We start from the raw sequence: 24,273 nt of genomic DNA on the forward strand, positions 1-24,273 counted from the left end.
CATCTGTAGACAATAGCATGAACTGATTATGTGGTCATGTTCTCACAAGTAAAGAATGTCATCCAGCCCTGGCTGGTGTGGCTCAGTGGACTGAGTGCTGGCCTGCACACAAAGGGTTACTGGTTCGATTCCCAGTCAGGGCACATGCCTGGATTGTGGACCAGGTCCCTAGTTGAGGCACCTGAGAGGCAACCACAAACTGATGTTTCTCTCCCTCTCTTTCTCCTTCCCTTCCCCTCTCTGAAAATAAATAAATAAAATCTTTTTTAAAAAAGTCATCCAGAAAGAAACGTGGCTCATCCTGAGACCCAAGTGGGTGTTTTATTTTTTCCTTAGTGTTTTCATAACCTTTCTGCCTGGGACTGGGTAAGACTTACCTGTGACTTGAAATCATCTACATTGATTTCCAAAATTCACTTTTCTAAAGAAACATATTCACACCTTTTCTTCCTGAGTAAAGAACTGCAGAATGGCCCAAGAAAAGGACATTGTTTTGTGAGGACTGGCAGAAAGCAGGACAGACGTGTGTATCAACAGCCATTCCTATGGATACAGAGGTGTAATACAGCTATCTAGACATATTTAAAAATAACATGCTTATACTAATACCTCCAACTCTAATTCAACGTGAGGTTCACTGTAGTCTTCCTAGTGTCAACATTACAACGGTCTCTTCTAATAGTGAGAGGTGTAGTTCCTGTTATCCTCAATGGATTAACTCATTTGTTAAGTTCTATGGTATGCCGAAGGCAATTTCAGAGTTACTAAAACATGCTACTGCAGAGATAATCCTGCTAAGTATAAATCAATATATTTTTGCACTCTTTCTGTCTGTGTTCCAAGTTATTTGGGCTTATTCCATGTCATCCTCCCCACCCATGGTTTATTGGTTTCTATTCCATTTTAGGTTCAATGTTTTTCTCATCATTGTTAATTTGATCTTGTTTTTCAGTATGCAGTGCATTAGCATAGTTCCAAAAGCCAAAACTCCAAAAATCCTACACAGAAAAATGTTACTGCTTCCCACATCCTCTTCCTATCCGTGTACTGGAGACAGCCGGTCTCCTCCGCGTCTGCTTCACCTTCCTGTGTTTCTTGGTGCAGTCATACCCAGATGTGCATATTTTATTTTTCTTACCTTTTTACACAAAAGGTAGCACACTATATATAGTATTTTGCACTCTGTTTCTTTTTCACTTAAAATATGACTTTCAGCCCTGACCAGTGTGGCTCACTTGGTTGAGTGTCATCCCAAAAGGCAAAAGGTCACTGAATCAATTTCCCATCAGGGCACATGTCTGCGTTGCAGGTTCAGTCCTGGCTGGGGTGTGTACGAGAGGCAACCGATCCTGTTTCTCTCTCACATCGATATATATCTCCCCCTCTCTTTCTCCCTCCCTTCCCCTATCCTCAGAGAGATCTTCCCATTCTGTTTTCATTGCTTCATAGTATTCCACTATGTGGATGCACTGTGATGTATTCAGCTTCTTTTATGGATGGGCATTTCAGTTATTGTAGTTTTGCAATTATGGATGGTGCTACACTAAAGAGTCTTGTGCAAATGTATTGCATATTGTTGAGGATATCTTCAGAGAAAATTCCTAGCCATGGGGTAACAGAGCCAATAGGTAAATGCATACATGGTCGTATTAAACATTGCCACATTCCCCTCCATCGGGTTGTGTCATTTTGCATTCCCATCATCAGTGTGTGTATCTGCTTTCAACAACTGTCAAACTTTTTAATTTTTCCCTAATCAAATGAGAAAGAAAGGGTATTTCAATGTGGTTTTATTTGCATTGATCTTGTAAGTAAAATTAAACATGTTTTTGAAAATTTAAAGGCCATTTTACTTACTTTTTTTAGATTATCTGGTCATGTCTTCTGCCCATTTTTCTATATGGTTTTTTAAAAAATGGTGAAGAAGATTTAATAACTTTATGATACTAATATCAAAAAACAAAAGCTATCTTTCCTCTTGGTCAAGTATACTTCTGGGTCTTTCAGGAGGTTATTAGAGTATTTTCCTTGTCTGTGTGGCACAGATCTGGTTAAGCTTATTCATAAATACTTTATCTTGTTGGTTACTATTATAAATAGGGCTTTCCTTCATCATTAAAACCTGTACCTGATTTTGTTAGTACATTCTTATTTATTTTTAGTCCGTCTGACCTGTCTTGGATTGAGTATCTCCTATTATCATGTTTCTATGTATTTCTCATTGTATCTTCCACAGATAGCTTCTTTATAAAGCCAGTTGCCCTTTTCTTTCCCTTTGAAGCTTAGTAGGCTTTGTATTTTTGTGATGTTGGTTGCTTTTGAACTTATACCTATTTAATGTCCCTAGTCCCTGTTTCTTCTTTCATCTTTTCCTATCCTTTTGGTTAGTTTTGAATGGTGTTCTTTGACTCCCAGCTATTCCTTGGCTATACTCTCAACGAGCTGTTTCTCTTTCAGCTTTTCTATTTTTTCCTCTTATTTCTAGTTTCATTATTTCCACTTTGTCATATAAAACATATAAATATATTTTTATCTCCCCCACCTTTGTTTTACTCCTCGATCTGATAAATATGTGGGTGGACAAAAGGAAGTTTATAGTTGTGAGAATGAGAAACGGAGTTTATTCTTGTGTTCTTATTTATTTATGATTGTACTGTTTTCCATGTGAACAACTCTAAACCCACTTTTGCCCACCCCATATATTAAATGCTCACCACTGATTCTTTTGCTGAAGTTTCCCCAGTGATATTTTGATTGAATGAAACTGATCCTCTAGAAGATTATTTGAGAAGAGCTGATATATACGTATTCCCTGCATTCTTACAATCTTAAAACTGTTTTTCTATAGCCTTGGTGCTTGAAAGAGAGCTTGGCTGAATATAAGATCTTTGGCTCATATTTTAATTTCTGATTTAAAGTGTTTTTCACGCCCTGACTGGTGTGGCTCAGTAGACAGGGCATTGTCCTGCAAACCAAAAGGGTGCTGGTAGGATTCCTGGCCAGGGCACGTGGCTGGGGTGCAGGCCAGGTCCCGGGTTGGGGACATGCAGGAGGCAACTGGTTGATGTCTCTTACATGTCAGTGTTTCTCTCCCTCTCTTCCACGCTCCCTTCCCCTCTCTGTAAACATAAATAAAATAAAATGAAATTACTTTAAAAAGATAAAATGTTTTTCATGTCCTCACATGCTTGATTTCATTTACTTTGCAGCATTGCGTTGTGGCTTTTTTCACTTTATTGTTTACTTTTATAGGGGTATTTTCATAAAATGGATTTTTCCTTATTATTTTATTTTATAGTTTCTGTAGATTTAGCCTTCTTTTATTAATTTCCCCAGATTTGACATATTTGTAAGATTACTAATTTAAGAGCTTTTTCTGTCGGTGTAGCCATATATACTTTCTGCATTTTTATTTTATTATTATTTGGGGGTGGGAGTGGGAAACATTGTGTGCCCTCCAATGTTTTGTTTTTCTGTTTTTCTTGCAGGATCTGAAATTTCCCTTCTTTTCTTTTTCCTTTATCCCCTGTGTTTCCAAAGGGTACGCTCTCTTCCTTTGAATTCTTTCCTCCCAGAGGCAGTGCCTCGCGGACGGCTTCCTCAGTCCATGCACACTGAGGTCCTCTCGCAGGGTCACCTCTGTGATCGTCCAGGTCTCCGCAGTGTTTTGTATCTCAGGCTGATGTTCCTTCCAGCGGTGATTTCAAATTAGTTTTAACTCCACCCTCACTTCCCTCTGCTCTCATCCACACCATTTTCCAGGGATGTGCCCGAAGTGTGACGTACAACTCTGCTGGGAATTTTTTTTCTTAGTTACAAGTGATTTGAAGCTTCTATAATTTCCTGTCTTCTAGTTAAACTGAAATTTGCGGTTTTTTATAGTTCTACTTATCCTTCCTGCCAATCTATATTGCTTGCGGGTTGTTCACTGCATTCCTGTAGGCCACCCCTTTAGAGCCGTACTTTGGCACAACTAGAGAAAAGATGTTTTCTGCAGGTCTGTGCTCATCTCAATGTTGTAGAAAGATCTCAGAGAAAGTGGGTGCAGGCTTTGCATAGTGTGCAAACCACTGAAAGATGGATCTAGCCAGGACATAGAACTCTCAGGGCAAACAACAACAACGAAACAGATTCAAGCAATCAATTTGAAGAGTTTAACTGCATTCAAGTTTGTTTTTATTCTGAGTACTAGGGAATATAAAATAAAGATATCTTACTAAGCACTGCCTGTTACATTAAAGTACTTTCAAATCCATCATTCACCAGGTAACTCCACAAAAGTAAAGGTATTATCACACCAATATTCCCACATTTGACAGATGAGGGACCCATACTCAGAGACTCACTCACATAATTCTGTGGTAACAGAGTTGGCTCGACCAGAGCCAGGAGTACAACGAGTCCCCTAACGGTGCCTAGTCAGAGCAGTTTTCACTTGGTTGATTGTCTTTCCGTGTTTCCGTTATTGTTCAATCACTTTTGTAACATAAGGCCACTCCTTGGTAACAAATTACTAGGGGAAAATGCCTTTTAGTGGTATACTTCAAGTTGATTTGCTCTGTGAAAACAATGCAAGTTGCTAGTCCCAAAATAGGAAATCTTTTCCCTGCTAATGATCTACCTTCATGTCTCTTCACAGAGGACAGTTATGGGATGGGTGGGAAGGTTAGCCTTCCCAGTCCCACTGCAGACGGCAGCTGGCAAGGCCCGGAGGGTTTATACCGAGTGAATGGAAGCATCTATGAGTACAGACAGAACTATAGACTTAGTCTGGTTGACGGGACTAATTACTTGGAGGACATAGATAGAGTATTTGCACTGCTGACTGGTTACCATGAGCAAAATAAAACAAATAAGACTAAAACTGCTCAAAGTGATAGGTTCCTGGCTGTATCTGCTGAGCTCTCTGGGCCGGTAGAGATGGCCCCCACTGAGTCAGATGAAGACCCGAGCTGTACGGCTGGGGAAGCCCCTCATTTGACCTTGCCAGCCAACCTTTGAACCCTGCATTTGAACCGACCAACATTCAGTCCGGAAAGTAAACTTGAATGGAATAACGACATTCCAAAAGTTGTCGTTGGAATTCTGAACACTGGAGAAATCATGAAACTGCCAAATGGACAAAGCAGGAAGAGTTGAGTCATCTTGAACCTGACCTCAGTGGTAGCGACATGCCCAAGCTGGTGTTCAAGCCCAGCCCCAGGCTGCAGTCCATCAGCAGGCACCAGAAAGGACTTCCCCGGGATGGTGGTCCAGGAGAAGATGTTTCAAAGATCAGTGTATCTTCCTGTGCATTCTGACATGGATTCCACTCATCAGGTGGTCAAAGTGTCCACCTTGGAGAAGCCCATCAACTCCAGCAGTATGGAGAGCAGTATGGAGAGCATTCGAACAAGGCGGAGAAAAGTCACAGAAGGGGGACTGATTACATGAAATTGTTACCTTACCCTAAACACAGTATTGTTTTTAACTTTTTATTAGTAAACTAATAAAGGCAATCATGACAACCAACATTCCAAGCTACCCTAGGTACCTACGTGAAGTAGAAGTCAGTGCACGTGTCAGCAAATGCACAGAGACTCGGTGTTGTAATTCACTGTGTGTCGAGAGTAGGGACAAGGTGATTTGTGGATTTTGTTGGTTTAGGGGATACTAAAACAGTATTATCTTTGGAAAGTTGTGGGGACATGCATCTATAAATGCTATCCTAACAAGATGGCTAGAATTGTGCCTTCCTGAGTTTCTGAAACTGGACATCCTCAGTGAATCTTTCAACACACTTTCTACTGCCTGTGTCACGTGGTTTGGATTCATTTTAACCACTGGAATTTTTCGATGCCATCACTTTCTAGGTCAATGATTTTGCACTTTGAGATCGAAACGCCATGTCTCTTTGATTAGTCTTATTTTTTTACAGGCTTCTCACAGTCTCACTGCTTGTTCTCAGTGTGACAAAGTAAAATAGACCCCCGAGGACGACACACAGTATGATCCCATATTGTTTAACATACACTTGTGCCACAAACTATTGCATGTTTTCCCTCGACTTGCTAAACTTGATTAGCAGAAAGGCATGGCTATGATGCTGGCAGTAAAAATAAATAGGCAAAACAAAGATTGCCTGCTTTCTCTGTGCCTAGCCTCAAAGTGTTCACTGTATGCTTAAGATTGCTAAATTTTTATTACTTTCATAACAGGATAAAAGGACTAAAGACTTTTTTTTCCCCACCTTTGTTTTGTTTCCTTGACCTAGCTAATAAGCTTAAGTGTTAAGAAAATATATTTCACTTTGAATTTACATAAAATATTTTTCCAATAAAACACAGTCATGAATGTTTCACAATTTAAACAAACCATAGGTATTGTATGATTTCTTCTAAGACCAAGTTCTGATTTTTAAAGGCATTGTTCAAAACTGCTTTTCCCATTGTGTTCTTGAAAATATTCTTGTTCTGTATCAGATTTTTTAAATACCAGCAAAAGGATTACCTCATTGAAAGCTATCAGTATCCTAATTGACTTCCCAGTAATAGCTTAACAGTGATTTTTTTTAGGTAATACAAACACATAGGTAAATTATGTTTCCTTTAAGTGTTTAAGGTAAACGCTTTTAAAGAAAATTTAATATGTTATAGTTGAATCTTTGATAACTTTAAGTCTTTATTAGAGACTCTGTACATATGTTAAAATTAACTAGCTCCTTATCAGATGTGTGTGTCACCGGCTGAATGGCAGAAGAAACATATTTATGGTCACGAATGATGTGCTTTGTAAAAAGGCTTCAACTTATTAGGAAGCATACTGTGTTTTTTTAATCTTGTGTAATATTCTGTGATACTTTTATAGAACAATTCTGGCTTCAGGAAAGTCTAGAAGCATTATTTCTTGAAATAAAAAATGTTTAAACTTTACCTGTTTCAGAGAAATGAATTTTACCAGGCTTTTGTGACACACCCATGCCTTGGAAGTAAAATTGAGTCCTGATCTCAATTTATGTGATTAAATATTAGCCATATTAGTAAGATGGAATCAAAGTCAGTGTGTTATAGAACAGCGGTCCCCAAACTCTTTGGCACAGGGACGGTAGACTGGTAGACCGGGGCGGGGGCGCAGGGGAGGGACATAAGGTGGGGCTCAGGTGAGCTTTGCTCACGGCCTGGTTCCTAACAGGCCGCAGACCAATACCGGTCCGCAGCCTGGAGGCTGGGGACCCCCTGTCACAGAACATTCTCATATCAGGGATTATAGCACAGATTTGTCTCGTTGCTGTCAGGAGGCCATGAGAGGCTGCACTGGGGTGGCTTTGGGGCATTCAGCCTGGGCAGCTACACAGGGCTAATGCTTAGTTTAACTCTCTATTGTTGCCATCTTGACATGCTTAATCATTTTTGAAAAGGGGGCCCCACATTTTCATTTGTCACTGAACCTGCAAATTATGTATTCCAGACCTGGGCAGTGCAAATGAAGTTTTTTTAAAAAACAAGAGGACAGACCCACTAAAGGCAGTTTGGATTCTTTGGGGACCATGAACTTTGGTGGAGACAAAACCACTCTCCAAGACCTCAAGTTTTCTGATTGACAGATTTCATGCCCTGCCTTCTGCTCTACATGTCCTGAGGAGCTAGCTGCCTGCACTCGGGTAGAGCTAACAATCTAAGAAATGTCCAGAGATCAGAAATGTCCAGTAATAGCAGAAAAAAAAGCAAAGGACGTTGGGATCTGCCAGTTCAGTCCTCGGATAACTGAGGAAACTATCTGTATTAGGTTGCTAGGGCTGCCATAACAGAACGCCACAGACTGCATGCCTTAAACAACAGAAACTTACTTTCTCACTGTCCTGGAGGCTGGAAGCCAAGACCTGTCTGCAGCCCTGGTTTCCCCTGGGGCCTCTCTCAGCTCGCAGATGGCTGTCTTCCCACTGTGTCCTCACATGGCCTTTTCGCTGTTCCTGCAGACCCCTGCGTGTGTGCTCGCTCGCTCTCTCTCCCTCTCTCTCTCTCTGACACCAGTCGTATAAGGTTAGGGCCCACACTTACAACCTCATTTCACCTGAATTACCTCTTTAAAGGCCCTGTTTCCAGATACAGTCACACTGGGGATTAGCACTTCAATATACGAATTGAGAGGGGACACAACCCGATCCATGACCCCACAGTGTTATCCAGACGAGTCCAGCATGACAGTGCTGTCTGGAGGCACACTCCTGTGCCTTCTTCCTGCTCCTTTCCTGTAAAATGCGACCAGGCCAAATGTTGCTATCCTGGAGAAAACTCCGTTTTAGTTTAATTCAATAACTCTCGTGTACCTACTATGTGTAAAGGGCCCAAGAGAGACTATTTCAAATCTTGATGGGCCCTTAGAGATTGGCCGGTCAACTGGCCTCAATTCGATCTGTGAGGAGGCTGATGCTCAGAAGGACTGAGCTGACGTCACATCTGCCCATGCCCTGCAGATTTAGAAGAGGAAGAGATTCAGCAGAGGTGAAGGCCAGGCCCTCCCCACTTTCTCAAAACACACACATACACACCAGATTGGGGAAGAGAGAGAGGCCACTGTGGGGCCCCATTCAGTAAGGAGTAATGGAAAGAACAATGAATGTGAAATTAGATCTAACTTCATGGCAAACTCCTAATTTATATTATCTGTGTGAGCTTGGAAAAGTCACATAACCTCTCTAACTAGAGCTTCTTCAGTTGTGAAACAAGAAGTTTGAATTGAAAATGGAAAACACATAGCACATGTGCTTTCTTTTCCCAAAGTGTGCCCAAGGAAGATGTTGCTAATGCATCAAGATGCTTTTCCATTGAGCCAGAGCATCTGGGCCCTTAGAATCGTCCTCAGTGCAGCTGGCTTCTTCCTCAGCCAGCTACCACCGCTACTGCTGGTCTGGTGCTGGCGTGCAAAATGGAAACCCATCTGCCAGACCCAAACCAGAAAATATCTGAGGCTTCTCTCAGCCTTCCAAAAAGAAATAAGCTATAATCACCAGCATCTGCAGGGTGTTTTGACAGAGAGAAGGAATGAATACTTAACCACTCCTATTCCACACCAAACATACCTAAACTTGTTGACCTTCTAAAGAAGATGTGTCTTTTCTTTTTTTAATTGAATTCATTGGGGTGGAATTGGTTTACAAAATTATGTAGGTCTCAGGGGTACAGTTCTACAGTACATCATCTGTGTATCATATTGTGTGTTCACCACCCCAAGTCATCTTCTTCCATCACCATGTATCTCCCCCATAACCTCTTCTACCTCCCCCACCCCACTTTTCCTCTGGTAATCACCATGCTCTTGTCTGTGTCTATGAGTTTTTTTCTTAATCCCTTCACTTTTTTTACAGGCCTGCAACCCCCCTCCCCTCTGACAGCTGTTAGTCTGTTCTCTATTGATGAGACTGTTTCTATTTTGTTTGTTAGGGGTTTTTTTTTTGTTCATTAGAGCTCACGTGTAAGTGAGATTATATGGTATTTGTCTTTCTCTGGCTGGTGTATTTCACTTAGTGTAATGTTCTCCAGATCCATCCATGCTGTTGCAAAGGGTAAGATGACTTCTTTTTATGGCCAAGTACTATTCCATTGTCCCGAAGATTTTCAAGTGCTTATTTTTCAGGACTTGCTTTAGAGCTGATATGATCTCAGATTAGTCCAATTCTACTTGATACTTTCAAATTTTATTTTAATACAAAACAAGTATCTTCAGTTGGTAATTAAAATACTTTGGGCAGCCCTGACCAGCGTGGCTCAGTTGGTTGAGTATTATCTTGCAAAGCAAAAGGTTGCCAGTTTGATTCCCAGTCAGGGCCTGGGTTCCACCTAGTGCCCAGTTGGGGGGATGCAAAAAGCAACCCATTGATGTTTCCTTCACATGTCAATGTTTCTCTTCCTCTCTCCCTCCCTTCCCTTCTCTCTAAAAATAAATAAAATAAATTCTTTTTAAAAATACTTTGGGCAAAAATACTACCTTGATGTGGTCCACCACCCGGTTCGCTTGGGCCTGCATGACTATTAGAAGCTGCTGTGGAAGCTGTAACAGCCCCTCAGGCCCTTTCTCATCTCCAGCCTCACCCAGCTCCAACACATCCACCCACACTCTCCGCCAGGCCAGTCTGTCATCGCCGTGACTCAGATCTCAGCCTCCAACGTAGTAATCTTCAACGACTGTCTACTGTCTTCGGTGAAGCTCTAGCCTTTTATCCACCCACCTGCTCCCCACTCCACCTCAGCTGCCACCACCAGCTTCCCCTGGGTCAGAGCCACCTTCCAGGTCTGAAGTTTTCTCCACTTTCCATCTGCCCTTCTGGGGTGTATCCCCATTTCCCATCCCAACCTGTAGAAATTTCATCCATCCTTCAATTTCCGTATTATTTGAAGTTTTTGCTTTTTCTTCCCACGTAAACTTTCCTGGACTCCTCTGCCCCCGGACATAATATCTCCCCCATTTTACACTCTCCCCCAGGTAAGGAAACACTGTGGTTATACTGAGTCTGGGGCCAACTGAGTGAGAATAACTGGCCACAAACATAACCTTGCTCCTTCCCCCACTTCGGACCAAGAAACTCACCTAATACTCCCCACCCTGGGAACCCCCACTCTACTTTTTTATAAAGTAATTTTAACTCGATGTGAAAAGTAGTTAAATGTCCACCGAAAAGCACGAAGACATTGAGATCATGAGGGGACTTCAATCCTATGATGACAACCTTAAGGCGGTAATTAGAGAGATAGTAGGATTTCTCAGCCTCTGCTGACATTTCGGGGTGGATATTTCTTTGCTGTGGCTGCTGTCCTGTGCGTGGCAGAATGTTTTGCACCATCCCTGGTCTCTGCCTTCCAGATGCCTGTGTACTCACACCCCCCAACTTGTGACACCCAAAAATACCTGCAGACATTGCCAAGTGTCCCCAGCACTTGCAAAATCACCTCTGACTGGGAACCCCTGATACAGAGAGATGGCATCAAAGTGCTGAAACAGGCCTGAACATTAACATTTACTTGAGCTAGATATGTCTGTCTGAAAATGATCAAAAATATATGCATTGGTCACCTAATTGTGTTGTGGCGTTGAATATGTAGCCAGCTAATACCTTGGGCCTCAAAGTGAGCCTACTGCTGCATGAGGTAGAAAGAATGACTTTAAGAAACTAGAATTTTGCCCTGGCTGGCATAGCTCAGTGGATTGAGCGCGGGCTGGGAACCAAAGTGTCCCAGGTTCGATTCCCAGCCAGGGTACATTCCTGGGTTGCAGGCCATAACCCCCAGCAACCGCACATTGATGTTTCTCTCCCCCCCTCTCTCTCTCTCTCCCTCTTCCCTCCCTAAAAATAAAATAAATAAATAAAATCTTTAAAAAAAAAAAAAACCAGAATTTTTCCTGCCGAGACTAGAACATCCCGGACCCCAGATGTTAAGGAAGCCCTGCAGAGTTAAGGACCAAGGGAGCTACAGATGCTGAAGTCTTTTGTGCTGAGTGCTGCCTCATTTTTCTAGAGGCAAATGTTCTGAATTTTCAGCTCCCACACCAGTCAGCCTCCTAGGAGTCTGGAGCTCAGAATCTACATCCTCTCCCTCAATCCACTCCTCCCGTATTACTCCACTTCTCAGCCCCAACAGCACAGGTGACCCAGAACCAGAGTGGAACCAATCCATCCACTAATAGGTCTCAGCACAGGAGGAGATGTCATAGACTTCGCCACCTTAATATGTATGTGGTACTAAGGCCCCACCCAACTCAAGTCCAGGAACCAAAGGGGCCCAGAAATTAGTAGAGCATGTATTTTCCATAATGACCAGTGGGTGTCACTGTAGCGCAACTAAAGACATTTTTGCTGGGAGCCAGGAAACAGTGCCTGGCAAACTTGCCACTTAATTCATTTCTAAAGTAGCTTCACTACCATTTTGACAAGAACGCATCTAGAACAACATGGTCCACGGCAGTTTCTCTTTCTTCAGTGCTTAGGATCCTAGCCATGCCAGCAGGCCAATAAACGGTTTTAGCATTCCACTGATTTATACGGATATTATGAGTTGGAACTACATCAAACTTTGACATTTAAATTCAAAAGTGAGCACTGCATATTGATCTCCTTGCTTTCCAATGACTTTGTGCAATTAAAAATGGTTTTTGGCACCCACACACTGAAGCTCTAGAGGCTATTTCTGCCCAGCTGACAGTTTTAAAAACAAGAGAGGAACTGGATGCTTTTTAATAGCTCTTAAAATGCTGAGGTCTACCGAGTCTGGGGCTACCGCCAGATGATAGCTACATCGTAACCTCTCCTCTTTCCTCATTTCTCAAAAAGAAGATTTTTCTCATAGATCTATACCCAAAAGCCCAATATTCAGCTTGGTTCTGCCTCTTCCATTGAAAATGTGAGATATTAAAGAAGTTCAGGAGGAGTCCTTTGCCTAAATTGCACACAAAGTTAAGAAGGTGGTAGATTTGAGCAGGGGGTACTATGTATTTTTTGCATAAATGGCTCCCTTGAAGAATGCACAGAGCAAGCCAAGGCGGGAAATAAGCCTTTACCCAGCAGTCAACAGACGTGCATTCAAGCCCCAATAGCTTATGTATCTTGAGCCACTGTGACCCTTTCGTTTCTTTGTGCAGGGGGGACAGAGAAACGGAAATCAATTAGCCTGCTTTCCACCTACGGAATGCTCAAGACGGGCTTCTAAATATAAAACAGAACTACTTTGTGCTTCAGTCCATGAGTCATGCTGTTATTTCCATGGCTCTGTTACCTCCTTCTGCCTTGCACCCAAAAATCTCAGATGCTGGAGCATTTGGAAAACTCTGCCACCCATCAGAAGAGACCTCAAAATCCAGTGCTTTCTTTCCCCATTGGTGGAACCCAAACTCATATTCTTCCTCCAATTTCAGACCAGCTCCCAGGCCACTTTAGAGACATTAATTCAGTGGAGATTGGGGAGAGGGAGTTTTAACTGTTTTGTTGACCAAGTTTTGACAGTCACTCCTTAACAAATCATTCTTTTATAAACTTGGGACTTTTCTTGTGTTCACCAATTTTTAGAATGACAAGTTGGACTCCTTTGGGAATCATTCTCAGTCTATCATGGTCAACTGTGTGTGTGGGGCGGGGGGAACAAAAACAAAAACAAACACAAACAAAAACACCCACCCACTGCTCACCATTGCTTCTCTGTGCTTCCGGGATCCCAGAAGTTAGGCAGGGACGTGCCGCTAGTTCGGACCAGTGCAGCGTGGCAGGTATCACTTCCAGGCTGAGAAGGAGAAAAGGCCCTCTGCCTTCCTCTGGGTTATTCCTCCCCTTGCTCAGCAGCCAGGACCAACCCTGAATGTTCCAGATGGTGCAGCTTCAAGGCCATAGGATTTGTCAATCTGGGTCCCTGAGGGACTAAGTGGAACAGACCCTTATAGCCATGTGATGGAAATAAGAAGTCACCTTTGTGCCAAGAAGCCACTGAGATTTGGGGTTAGCATGTTTTAAGCATAACTCAGACTATCCTGACTAACATAAACCATATTTCGGGCACAGTTCTGCAGGCCCAAAGTCTGTTTGAATTGAAATAGATAAGTGATAAACTACTTAAAATTATTCTCTTGGGTGACTCAAAGAAAAATGTGCTCTTGCAGGCTCTTAAAACTATAGCCCTAATAGTTCACACATAAGACATTTGGCTTCAAGGCAGAGTGATCAGTTATATAAGCAGTTCATTACTCTGTAAGGAGTTCAGAGTAGCGGTGTCCTATTTAATCCGACCAAACCCTGTGCCTTCACTGTGAGGTGGGAGCGGGAAGGTGACACACTGGCATCGTCACTTCATCTCTTCAAACAACGAAAATCGTAAGAGGCAAAGTAATTTCAATCCAACACACTTTATTCTCATTTTTAAACTTTTTTTCTTAGTTTTCAGTGATCAAGTATTCAAGATGTTGTAAACCAAGGTTGATTAGTACATTGACAATAGATTTCATTAAACACAAGGAAATTATACATCTTTTCAATTACCTAAGAGGTCACCAAATAAATACTCATTTTAAAACTCACAAAATCAAATTTCTATAGGCACCAACTCAAAACAGCCTTTCTTCACAAGCATACACACCCCTACACACAAACACACACACACGCTGAACACACACTCCACTAGGATCCTAACGCCAGCTGGCCTGACACAGTGTTACATTTCCTTCAACTAAAGAAGTAGAGGCTGACCTGCCTGTTTCATGCTTCTCATTGATATTCGGGGTTAGGAGTAGAGGTATATATTTTAAGAAAAATGCCCACAATAAAATCTTACCAATTATTCTTCCTTTTCTTTTCTAGATACAAACTTTAAACTTCTTTTGCTCACCCCTTTGGTTTAACAGTCCCTGCTATTACATTAGTTTTCACTTTTAATGATACCTTCTCCTTGGATTTTAACATGTAATAGTAGAATACCAGAAAAAGACAACACCTTCAAAACCCCAGTATTAAAAACACCTTGCATTAGGTGTACATTTTTGGAGAAGAAATAAGAAAAGATCACCTGAAATATTTCCCCGCTCTCTGAAATTATTTCTAGCATTTGATTATTCTTGCTAAAATAAATATCAAAACACTGAGTTTTTATAGAAAAAAGGATTCCCCCTTACACGCTTCATTTTTGCAATGTCATGTTCATGGGTTAACTGTAGTAATGAGAGTAATGAGCGCTTGTTTCAGGAAGTTCTCCAGATTTCCAAAAGCAAAGCACATGCAGCCCCTTACCAGTGAAATACTGTGGATTCAGTGGCGTGTGTTTTGGGTGAGCATGCTTCATCAAACACTTCTAGCACCAAGGCATTTTTTTTTAATGTTGCAAAAGCAAATACCCAGGGAGGGTTTTCCTCCTATTTGACCCTTCCCAGGGCTGAGAAAAATTGAGGTGCTTAAAATAACCTCTTCAAACATACACAGATTTGATACCAATGTAGCAAGATATCTGGGATGGATACAGCCAGCAGCATCCTGAAAGATGAAGAAAGAAGACAGAACAGATAAAGTGCTCAAGGCCACTAACTTTGTGGGTCAGCCACGGCGCTCCCTTGGCCACTATGAAAGAGAAAATGCAAACATGTAAAGGCTGACTACTGGCCTGCATACCAGAGAATCGGCAAGCCTGCAGTGCAGGCAGTTCCAGACTTACACAGTCGTGAGATGTCTATCAGCTTCCTAGAATCCTCAGTACACACCAATACATCAATAGTTATGATCACATTTCTGGGCCATTTAGGGTGTCTTACCTACACACAAAATCACGAAGTAGAACGGGCTACCAGCCTGGGCCTGGGCTCTACTACGGTCCCTGCCACACAAGAGAATTTCCACCAAATGCTCGGGTTATTCCAACTATGAAGCTTTTCTTCGGTGCACCTGTGGTTGATACATAACCAGCTCCAAAAAGAAAGGTTCTTGCTCCGAGCCCACCAAGGAATGCAAGCTGAGACTGCTGACTGAGGAAGGATTTTCTTGGTGGGTGGTGAAAATGGGGGGCCACCGTTACCTCAGCCAGGTAACTCCCTTCTCTGATGGCTGACTTTTCCCAGTGCGCGCTCCCAGCTGTCACCGCAGCTACTAACTGCCACCGCTGTGGTCTGGGGTGTTACATGTAACATGTTGTATATGTTCACTTAACATGTAACACTATAAATATATATTCATTTAAAACTTTTATTAGGAAACTTAAACCAATTTTCACCAAACACTGATGGAAATGTTAACATTGTGAAGGGGAGGAGGGGTGGAAAACCATGAAATCACAAAGCTCAGATTCAATAAATCTGAACCCCCTTTCCTCATGTTTCATTTCAGAAACTCGACTGAGACTCAACATTACCACCAAAATGGGGTTTGTTCTATACTAAGTACACACTATAAATAAACACTTGAGGTATGTTATGACAAAAAGTTTTGACCATAACACTTAGCTAAATAAATGTAAATTTACCTTCCAGACCTAAACCTTAAATCTTAATGTTTCCTACAGATTTTTTCTATTTTACATAAAGAAATAAGAACTTCTCTACTCCTCAGAAACAGTAGCACATCAAAAGCTGAAGTGATCTACCTCGCCGTCTTCTAGTCACATCTTATCTCGGTTCACTGCAACTAGCATCTGCAGCGTGAAGGTGAGCCCCTGAGAGGGAGAGGCCACGTCCGAGCCGTGGCCTGCCCGCTCCACGGTCCTCCACGCGTCACTGTCCCTCTCAGAGCCTCAGTTTTCACCATCTGCTTAAAAAACAATAAAAACAAAAGAACCGAACATAAATAGTTCTCTTTCAAAGTTATTAAGAAGATTAAAATGAACAATATATATTAAGTGCTTGACAAAATGCTCTGCAAATAGTCAGCTAGTTTGTGTCTTCTCTGCCCCTCCCTTCTCCCCCACCTCCCCGCCTTGGTTTTGAAAGACTTTTGACTGTTTTCAGGAATTAAAGCCACCTACAAAGGATCAGGATTTCCTAGTAATGAAAATAGCCAAAGAATGAGCTTCAACCCCCACCCCACCCCCAGGGCTTTCTAAATTAATAGGCTACAGTCAAGGATATTATATTTGCATATTAAAGCCAAATACTATATGAATCTACATAGTTTATTAAGAAACAAGATGACCTTTTCCAAAACAAGGAATTATAAGTCTAAGCTCATGGAAAGTGGCAATTAAACTTATAATAGGAGCTGTGACTATAAAGTAACATAACCAATTTATTAAGAAGCATTTAAGAACCTCATATACACAAAGGGTGTCATCTGTGAAATAATCACTTTAGTGACTACGTAATATTCCAGTGATGCTACCAGAGCCCAAAGCATTTTGGGGACAACTCTTACTTGGTATATATTCCACAACTTTTACTACTTATTCCGCACACACCAATAACACATTAATGATACACCTGCTATGTATAAGCACCAGATACTTGAGGAAGTACAATACTAATGTTGTGATGTACAACTCATGCTGATTTCTTTGCATTCTGGCCTAATCACCGCAAAGGGTTTCAGAGAGTGGCAGATGGTAATGGGTCAAATGGTGCTCGGAGGTCATTGACTGCAGAGCCAGGTGACAGTTCATGGTAGAGAAAGGGGGAGGAGCTCTCTAATTACACTTGATGCCTCCCTCATTCCCTATCCTGGAGTTCTGAGGGCGCTCCTTTTCAAAACCACCTACCAAGAAGAGAGAAATTGTAACAGTGTTGGAACATATTACCTTAGCTACAAAAAAAAGTACAATCCCACCAAAATTTTCTTAATGTCATTTCTTAATAATCGGAGAGAAATTAAGAAAACACTACCTCCCTCCAACCTACCTGTCTGTAGCTCCGACACAAAAGGAAACTTTCTCTTTGAAAGGCTGAAAGATTTCCCATAGAGGGGAAATGGGAACCCTCAGGCCCCAGGGTAGACACTGGGTTGGTCAACAATATTTCCTAAAGACCTTCCACATGCACCATGTTGACCAAAGGTTGATGGACACCAGAGTAACTGTAGGCAACAATACCTTAGTCAAACAAGACCTCTAAAAGGGAAGTCCTTGTCACTGAGACCACTGGCTCCAGCCCTTGGAGACATTCTTCAGTCCAAGAGTGGTAACCCTCCACAAACTGCATGCAACCGAGAGAACCATTTGACTGGTACCATCCCAGGTAGAGAGGGAAAGAACCCTGCACCCAGGAATAGCCACACAACCCCACAGGGTAGCCATGGGTGGAGGGCAAAAACCTGAATCGTGGGACAGTTGTGTTAATCACGTTCCTTCTGTGGAAGAGTGTAAACCAGCTGAGGAAACCATTTCCCGGATTAGCCCTACATAAGCATAGGCTCCTTGGCAGAAATGCTGACACTGGCGTGTGGACCTGACAGTCCCTCCTAAACCTGAGTGGTCACGGTTCTTTTTCTGAGCAGCCAGCTCCCAGGAGTTAACTTGCCATCAGTGCATGGTGCTGTCAGGGGTCATCTGCCTTAAGAACCACGTAGAAAGCATCCTGGGTGGCACCTAAGTCCAAGTGATGCACTAGGAGGTCCTGGAAAGAATCATGGATAATGAACCCAAAAGAAGGAAGGAAGGTCACAGTAGGAAGGAGTCAAAGGGCAGTGTAAAGTTATTCTAACCCTAATGAAACAGGATTCAGGACAATGGACCAGTTTATTTGGTATTTTTCAATCATTACTTAGGATCATATTCTAGGTCCAGCTCCCAGATCTCCCTCCTCCTGTTTTCAAGGTGATTTCCACAGAGCAGGTATAGCTCTCCTGGTTTAATGACTTAATTTCAGTAACAGCCACAGCAATTTTCTCTGCATAAGAAAGAGAACAATACAGATTTGCTAGTGTTTCCAGGCAGATCATTATAATGACAGGGTGGGACTCAATCACACATCTCTGAAATTTCTTTTTCTAACTATTTTCCAATTATATTCCTATTTCCAACTATATCAAGATTACAAATCCTAGCTACTCTTATGTGAGCCCTTATGAGCTAAAAGAATTTCTGCAGCAATTTTTTTTGGATGAGAAAGCCATGAGTTTCCTTATTATGCATCTCAAATTACAGAGTCTAGTCCTATTGTTTAGCACACTAGTTTTAAATCCCCTTATGAAGGAATACTGGAGTTTATATTCAAGCTATCAGATGATTTAGCAGCCTCCTTAACTACCTTATGAGTGGGGGCAGACAGACTAAAAGAGAATGTGTTTTATGAAATGAAGTAGGTGTTCCTTTATCACACTATGCATATGGTTCCTTGGAAGCATTTGAAAAATCCTACCTGATTTATAACTCTGCTATGGCTTAAAATGCTATTAACAGTACTTCAAAGAGCTTCCTCTTTTCAAAAACATATCTGCTGTAGTCTCTGAAAGCAAAAGCAGCATGCTGCACTTATTTTCCCAATTAAATTGCATAGTTGAGGCAAATTCATTTGTGCTTTGTAGCAGAACTCACAGTAGGTGTTCAGATCTAAAGATTTCAATTTGTAAATGCAAAGCCATGGTCAAGCCCACCTTTGTGTGGAGTGTGCACTCATAAGATGCATCGCCGTTACACTTCCGTAATTGTGTTAACCGTGTCCCTTGACCTTACACTTATTGGAGTATGAGCATGAAATTAACATAGCAGAAATGGTAACAGGTGTACCTAAACTCCTGCTTGGAGAGAATCGGGAGAAAGGCTCTCAGTCTTGTTGAGGTATCCAGCCCTCATTCAATAGTGGCTGTGTTCACTGAGCTTTGTTGGTTTGAGGATTGTGTCTTTAGAGATTAAAAAAGGAAAGAAAGAGAAAAAGGCACGGGTGTTTCTCAAGTCGCCAGTATTCAACTCAACCAACAAAACTAAAGTCTTCCATGTTCAAGTTTCGGGAGGGAGGCTACACGGCAGCAGGGCTCTCTTCCGGCCCCGGGTCTGGGGAGGAACTTATTGCTTCTGGGAAGGGCCCTGGATAGGTCTGTGCTGTGAATTGGATCCCTTTCTGCAGACAAGTCTCTTCCTGGAATTCTCCCTGGGTGCTGAAAGCAGGACAAGATCTAGTCCGGGCGTGCTTATCGGCACCGTCGGGGTGGCCCACAGTCTCGCTCACAGTGCCCAGAGGGAATTCTCTCCACCTTTGCCTCTGCAGTGCCTCCTCCTTGTATTTAATGGAGTACCAGGCCAGAAAAATAAAAATAAAGCCAACAAACTTGAGGCCGGCAGCCAAACCAAAGTAGACAAAACGAAATGACGTCACATTGTACTCCCAGCAAGAGCCTTGCACTCCACATTCCTGTTGCCAGAGCATGCAGGTGGTGTCGATAACTGCTCCAAAATAAATTGGAGTAGGAATGTATGCTACAGGTGTAGAGGGGGAAAAAAGAGGAAAAATAGTTAGCACATTTGATAAGAGAAAACACATTTGTAAGTTAGCAAGGTGTTTTGTGTGCTCTGAATACAATAGAGGGGAGGAGTTTTCTTGTGTCATTTGATTTTTTTAAACTTGTCGCATGTTGTCATAATATATTTATTATAAAATGTTCAGTAAATTGTGGATACTTTAAATCTTTCAGTTTGCAATTCACTCAGAATGTGTTATTGATTTTTAGGATCATAAAAATGTCTACTGCTAAAAAATGCAATTCGGGAAACCTTTTAAATTTAAAAATCAGATTTTTGTCATTAACTATTCAAGAGGCTATACCAGAAGCCTTTATGATCCACTAAAATTCAGTACACTGAGTTCCTGTGGGTTCTAGTATTGGATGAGGAAAGCGTTGTCTCTTATAAGTCAGAAATCATGCTAAATGGCAACTTTATAAAGGCACTTGGGGTACAGAAATAATTCAGGCATAAAACTCATTTTTAAAGCTTAGGAAACAGCTCTGATGAGTAGTAGTAACTTCATTTTTGGGCCACGTGATAGACATTTCTTGAATCCCATAAGAAAGTCTACCCAAGTAAACTTCCTTCAGCATGTCATTCCCATTTGCCAAAATGAATCCCTACCCCCTACTTGTTCACCTTGCATTTGAATATCCTACCCCTCTTTTAAATTCCTTACTCACTTAGATGCCACTATATTCCCATTGCATTTTGTATAAACCTCCCTTTTTTCAATGATCGCACTGTTTGCATATCTGCCACCCATAAGCACCTCGATGGCGAGGGCCATTCCTTTTCATCTTTGCCTCCCAAGGACCAAGAGGACAGCCCATGGACCCTCAGTAAGAGTTTATAGAAGGAAGTAATGAGAGGGCAGGAATGAGGAAGGAAAGAAGGAAGGAAGGAAGGAAGGAAGGAAGGAAGGAAGGAAGGGAGGGAGGGAGGGAGGGAGGGAGGGAGGGAGGGAGGGAGGAAGCGGGAGAGAACAGGTGAGCTAATAGCCCAGGTGGCTGTGGATGATGCATTTTTAACTATGATGCATTCATTTAAAAGGGAACATGTTCACTATAATTAACATTTAGCACTTTTTAAATCTTTAAAAGCCTCCTTTTGCTTTGGAATTTGGAGAAATAGAAAATGACGTGTTGAACTGTACTTTTTTACAATCCATAAAACTTAAGGTAGCATTAAATAACAAGTGCTTGAAATGTTTGCCCTCCTGATGTTATAGTTTCTGTGTGTTAATCCACCTTTACCTCCACATCCACATCCACATGAAATCACCCTGACTCCAGGGGCATCAGAGACAGGCCAGCAAAAAATGAGGAACTATTTTTTCTTTCCTATTCAACTACCTCTTTGCCAAACAAATTTTCTTCTTTGAAAATAACTTTTTAGTTTTCAAGAGAAGTATAAGGCATACTTCTTAACTGTATTAAAGTATGTCAGAATTTCCTTACCCAGCATGCTTTGAAAAAATGGTACTTTTAATGTCTCGTTGGTACCAAAACAGATAAGCTATGCATTCAGTATACCAAACGTCTCTGAGGCTCACTGGAACGTGAGCCTCGGCTCAGTCTCCGGCCATCAACCACAACATAGGTCAAACTGAAAATTTCAGAGATGATTAAGGTTTCAAAGGGTCAGATGATACCATTTAAAAATGTTTTACCTTTCAAAACAAATAAAAATTTTTAATCAGAAAACTTTTTTTTTGTCCTGTAAACAATGATACTGATTACTGGGGGAAATAACAGCTGTGAAAAATCAGACTGCCACTTAGGAAAGAAAAATATGCCTGATGGTAAGGAAGTCAATTAAAAATACATTGAAATTGATCAAGAGAATGGACTACTACTTCACAGGCTACTTCCCATGCATTGTTACAAGACATCACAGGGTGCAGCAGTGTTTGTAAAAATCAGAATGATATTCTTCATGGCCAGTGAGCTCTGCAACTTCCCATATAAACACAGCACTAAGGAGCTTCTCTTGTTAATAAGTAAAGGGCAATCAATTTGGACAGCTCTCTTTTTTCTTTTTAGAATATTTTATTTCTTTTTCTCAGAAAACTTGATAGGCACACTCTTTGCCCAATCCAATAAAATTACTGGAAAGAAGATACTGACATTTTCACAAATAAAATGAGCACCACTCCCCATCACTTTCAAGTCAAAAAGGCATAAAGAAACAAAAACGCCAACATCATAAGTTCAACATGATTGCTTGGGCCAATACTTCTTACTGCAGAAAATTCTCTGGGGAATTTAGCCCAAGTTCATGTTCACAGTGAAAAAGAAACTGACCTCAAGTCACTTTTGTTTTGTTTCATCATATGACAAAACTAGTCAGCTCTTAGTCCAAATCAGAAAATGAGGAAGCTGTGCCCTTACCACTGGCCTGTCAAACCCTCCCTACTACAATGGTGATGACTGACTGACTTGCCGTTGTTAAAGGACAGTGAGAATGTGCCATCTGCAAAGAGGAACTAAGAGGCACATTTGAAAATTGAGGGACATACCAAGCGTTCGCAATAAAACAAATTGCATTCCCAGAGCAAAAGGTCTCTCCTCATCTTCTACGGACCTGAGGGGAAGGGAAAGAGAGAAATGTTTTAAAACTGTGGCCTTGAGAAAATGACTGTCAAGTAAACCCTGCTTAGCGCAGAGCCAGGAACCAAAGAGATGCTAGGCCCAAGTATTTAATTTGCTAGAATTTATTAACAATAGCCAAGCAAGAGTGCTGGTGGCTAAACCAGTGAATACCGCATTCTCAATGAAGACACCAAGGCAACTCCAATTTACTCTAATTGTTTCCATTTAAATGCTGATGGAAGAAAGGCCAAAGGGTCAGGGCAGAGAGTACAGGAAGTGGTCCTGAGCTTCCCAAACCAGTTCTGTTTAATATATAAAGCATTTTATCCTAACCACTACATTTTTTCCTGTTTGCCTGTACTTTCCCGAAAGGTATATACACTGAAAATTACTCCCATAATTTCTCAGGGAAAAGTGTAAAGAAAAATGCTTTAAATATATAATAAAAAATACATATAGGGAACAAGTCAAAAGTTAGGGAAATAATGAATCCCTTCCAGCCACCTCATTTTCTCTTCTTTTCCTAAAACTTATGCTCCAAGTAATTCCCACATGGCAGGAAGATCAGAGTCTATTGATTTTGTAATTAGTAAAGATGAAAGGGCTCCTTTTTCAAAGTTTTAGGTTAGGTGCCAGCTGGTGACTTGCCGTGTTTGAAAACACTGTAAATTAGGCAGCCCTCACCTGGGTGACTGAACATATCTCACAGAATTAAAGTTCAAAGAGTAAGATGATTTAACATCTCCTGTAGGATTAAAGGTCAAGGAATTAGATCATGAATGATTTGTACTTTTTAATGATGAAGGACCTTCCCCTTTCTATCCCATGCACACAGGTCCTAGGCAGAGAAAGTAAAAGCCCCTAGGACTGGTGCACTTGCCATCTATTCTCCACCTTCTTTATTTTCACAGAGCATTTGCCCAAAGTTGTACACAGAGATGCTGCTCCACAAGGGTGTGCTGATGGGGGGATGGAGAAAACAAACTATCAGGCCTTTCACGTGCTGTCATCCACGGTCAAGGAAGGAACTGGCTAGGAAACCTCTAACTCAGCATCCCATAGACAGGAAGCCAGACTATGCAGAATAGGCAGGCAAGCAGCCCAAGGGTCCTGCTAAGAAAGCCATCACCGTAGCTGCTTCCCACCAGGTGCCCAGCAGTGTGGCCACCAGAGGGGTCAGGGAGGAGATACAGAAAGAGTAAGGACTCATTTCCTTTCCTGACTCCTTCATGCGCTGTGTGCCCACAGCCCCCTAAAGCTGCCGTGGGTGTGTTATGGTTCCTCCACGCTGCTCCCTTCCTTCCTTTGCCCACCACAGTCTTTGCCGAAGACACCCACATCTGATTGGAATGTGCTAGTGTCAGCTTTGTTAATAGGACTTCCATTAAGGTAACTTCCACATTCTCATATAAGAAAAAACACACCCACAAACAGGATCTACAGTATGGCAAAGAAAGCACAGCATGAACTGAAAAATTACATTTTTCCAGTCTGCCCTTTCCTTGTTCAACTCCAAATTTTTATATGATAGCAAAATTAATGAAATTGGCATTTTGAACTGCAGGCCCAGCATAAGCTGTCAGTGGTCCTGGAGGTAGTAACTATCTCCAGGGTTGGAGATAATATTTTTTGCTGTATGCAGGATTTAGCAACTTCACCAAATTGACTTCCTGACTCCTCTGGGGCCAGGCTTCTTGTAGCAAACAAGGTGCTGGCTACGAGCTCCTGAAGTGGAACCTTTTTGGGCAGAATCTTCAGGAACCCAAGGCACTCAAAAGAAGTTACACTGAACTGTAAGAGTAAGACCCATCTGACAAAAG

At 41.8% G+C, this 24,273-nt stretch overlaps 2 protein-coding genes across 7 annotated transcripts in view; one reads left to right on the forward strand and one right to left on the reverse strand.

Annotated features, from left to right (window-relative positions):
* Nucleotides 1-6,911, forward strand: part of SULF1 (sulfatase 1) — a 155,693-nt gene extending 148,782 nt beyond the window's left edge. For all 4 annotated transcript variants that reach the window (XM_045861204.1, XM_045861206.1, XM_045861207.1 and 1 more), the window contains one exon: nucleotides 4,640-6,911. In XM_045861204.1, coding sequence (XP_045717160.1) covers nucleotides 4,640-4,670 — 31 coding nt within the window. In that variant the 3' untranslated portion in view covers nucleotides 4,671-6,911. The remainder of the gene's footprint in view (nucleotides 1-4,639) is intronic.
* Nucleotides 6,912-13,865: 6,954 nt separating this feature from the next.
* Nucleotides 13,866-24,273, reverse strand: part of SLCO5A1 (solute carrier organic anion transporter family member 5A1) — a 119,743-nt gene continuing 109,335 nt past the window's right edge. For all 3 annotated transcript variants that reach the window (XM_045861153.1, XM_045861152.1, XM_045861151.1), the window contains 2 exons: nucleotides 22,381-22,445; nucleotides 13,866-19,832 (listed from right to left, as the gene is read on the reverse strand). In XM_045861153.1, coding sequence (XP_045717109.1) covers nucleotides 19,375-19,832; nucleotides 22,381-22,445 — 523 coding nt within the window. In that variant the 3' untranslated portion in view covers nucleotides 13,866-19,374. The remainder of the gene's footprint in view (nucleotides 19,833-22,380; nucleotides 22,446-24,273) is intronic.

Source organism: Phyllostomus hastatus, unplaced genomic scaffold, assembly GCF_019186645.2.
Source record: "Phyllostomus hastatus isolate PE091 unplaced genomic scaffold, TTU_PhHast_1.1 phas_scaffold_21, whole genome shotgun sequence".
NCBI classification, from domain to species: domain Eukaryota; kingdom Metazoa; phylum Chordata; class Mammalia; order Chiroptera; family Phyllostomidae; genus Phyllostomus; species Phyllostomus hastatus.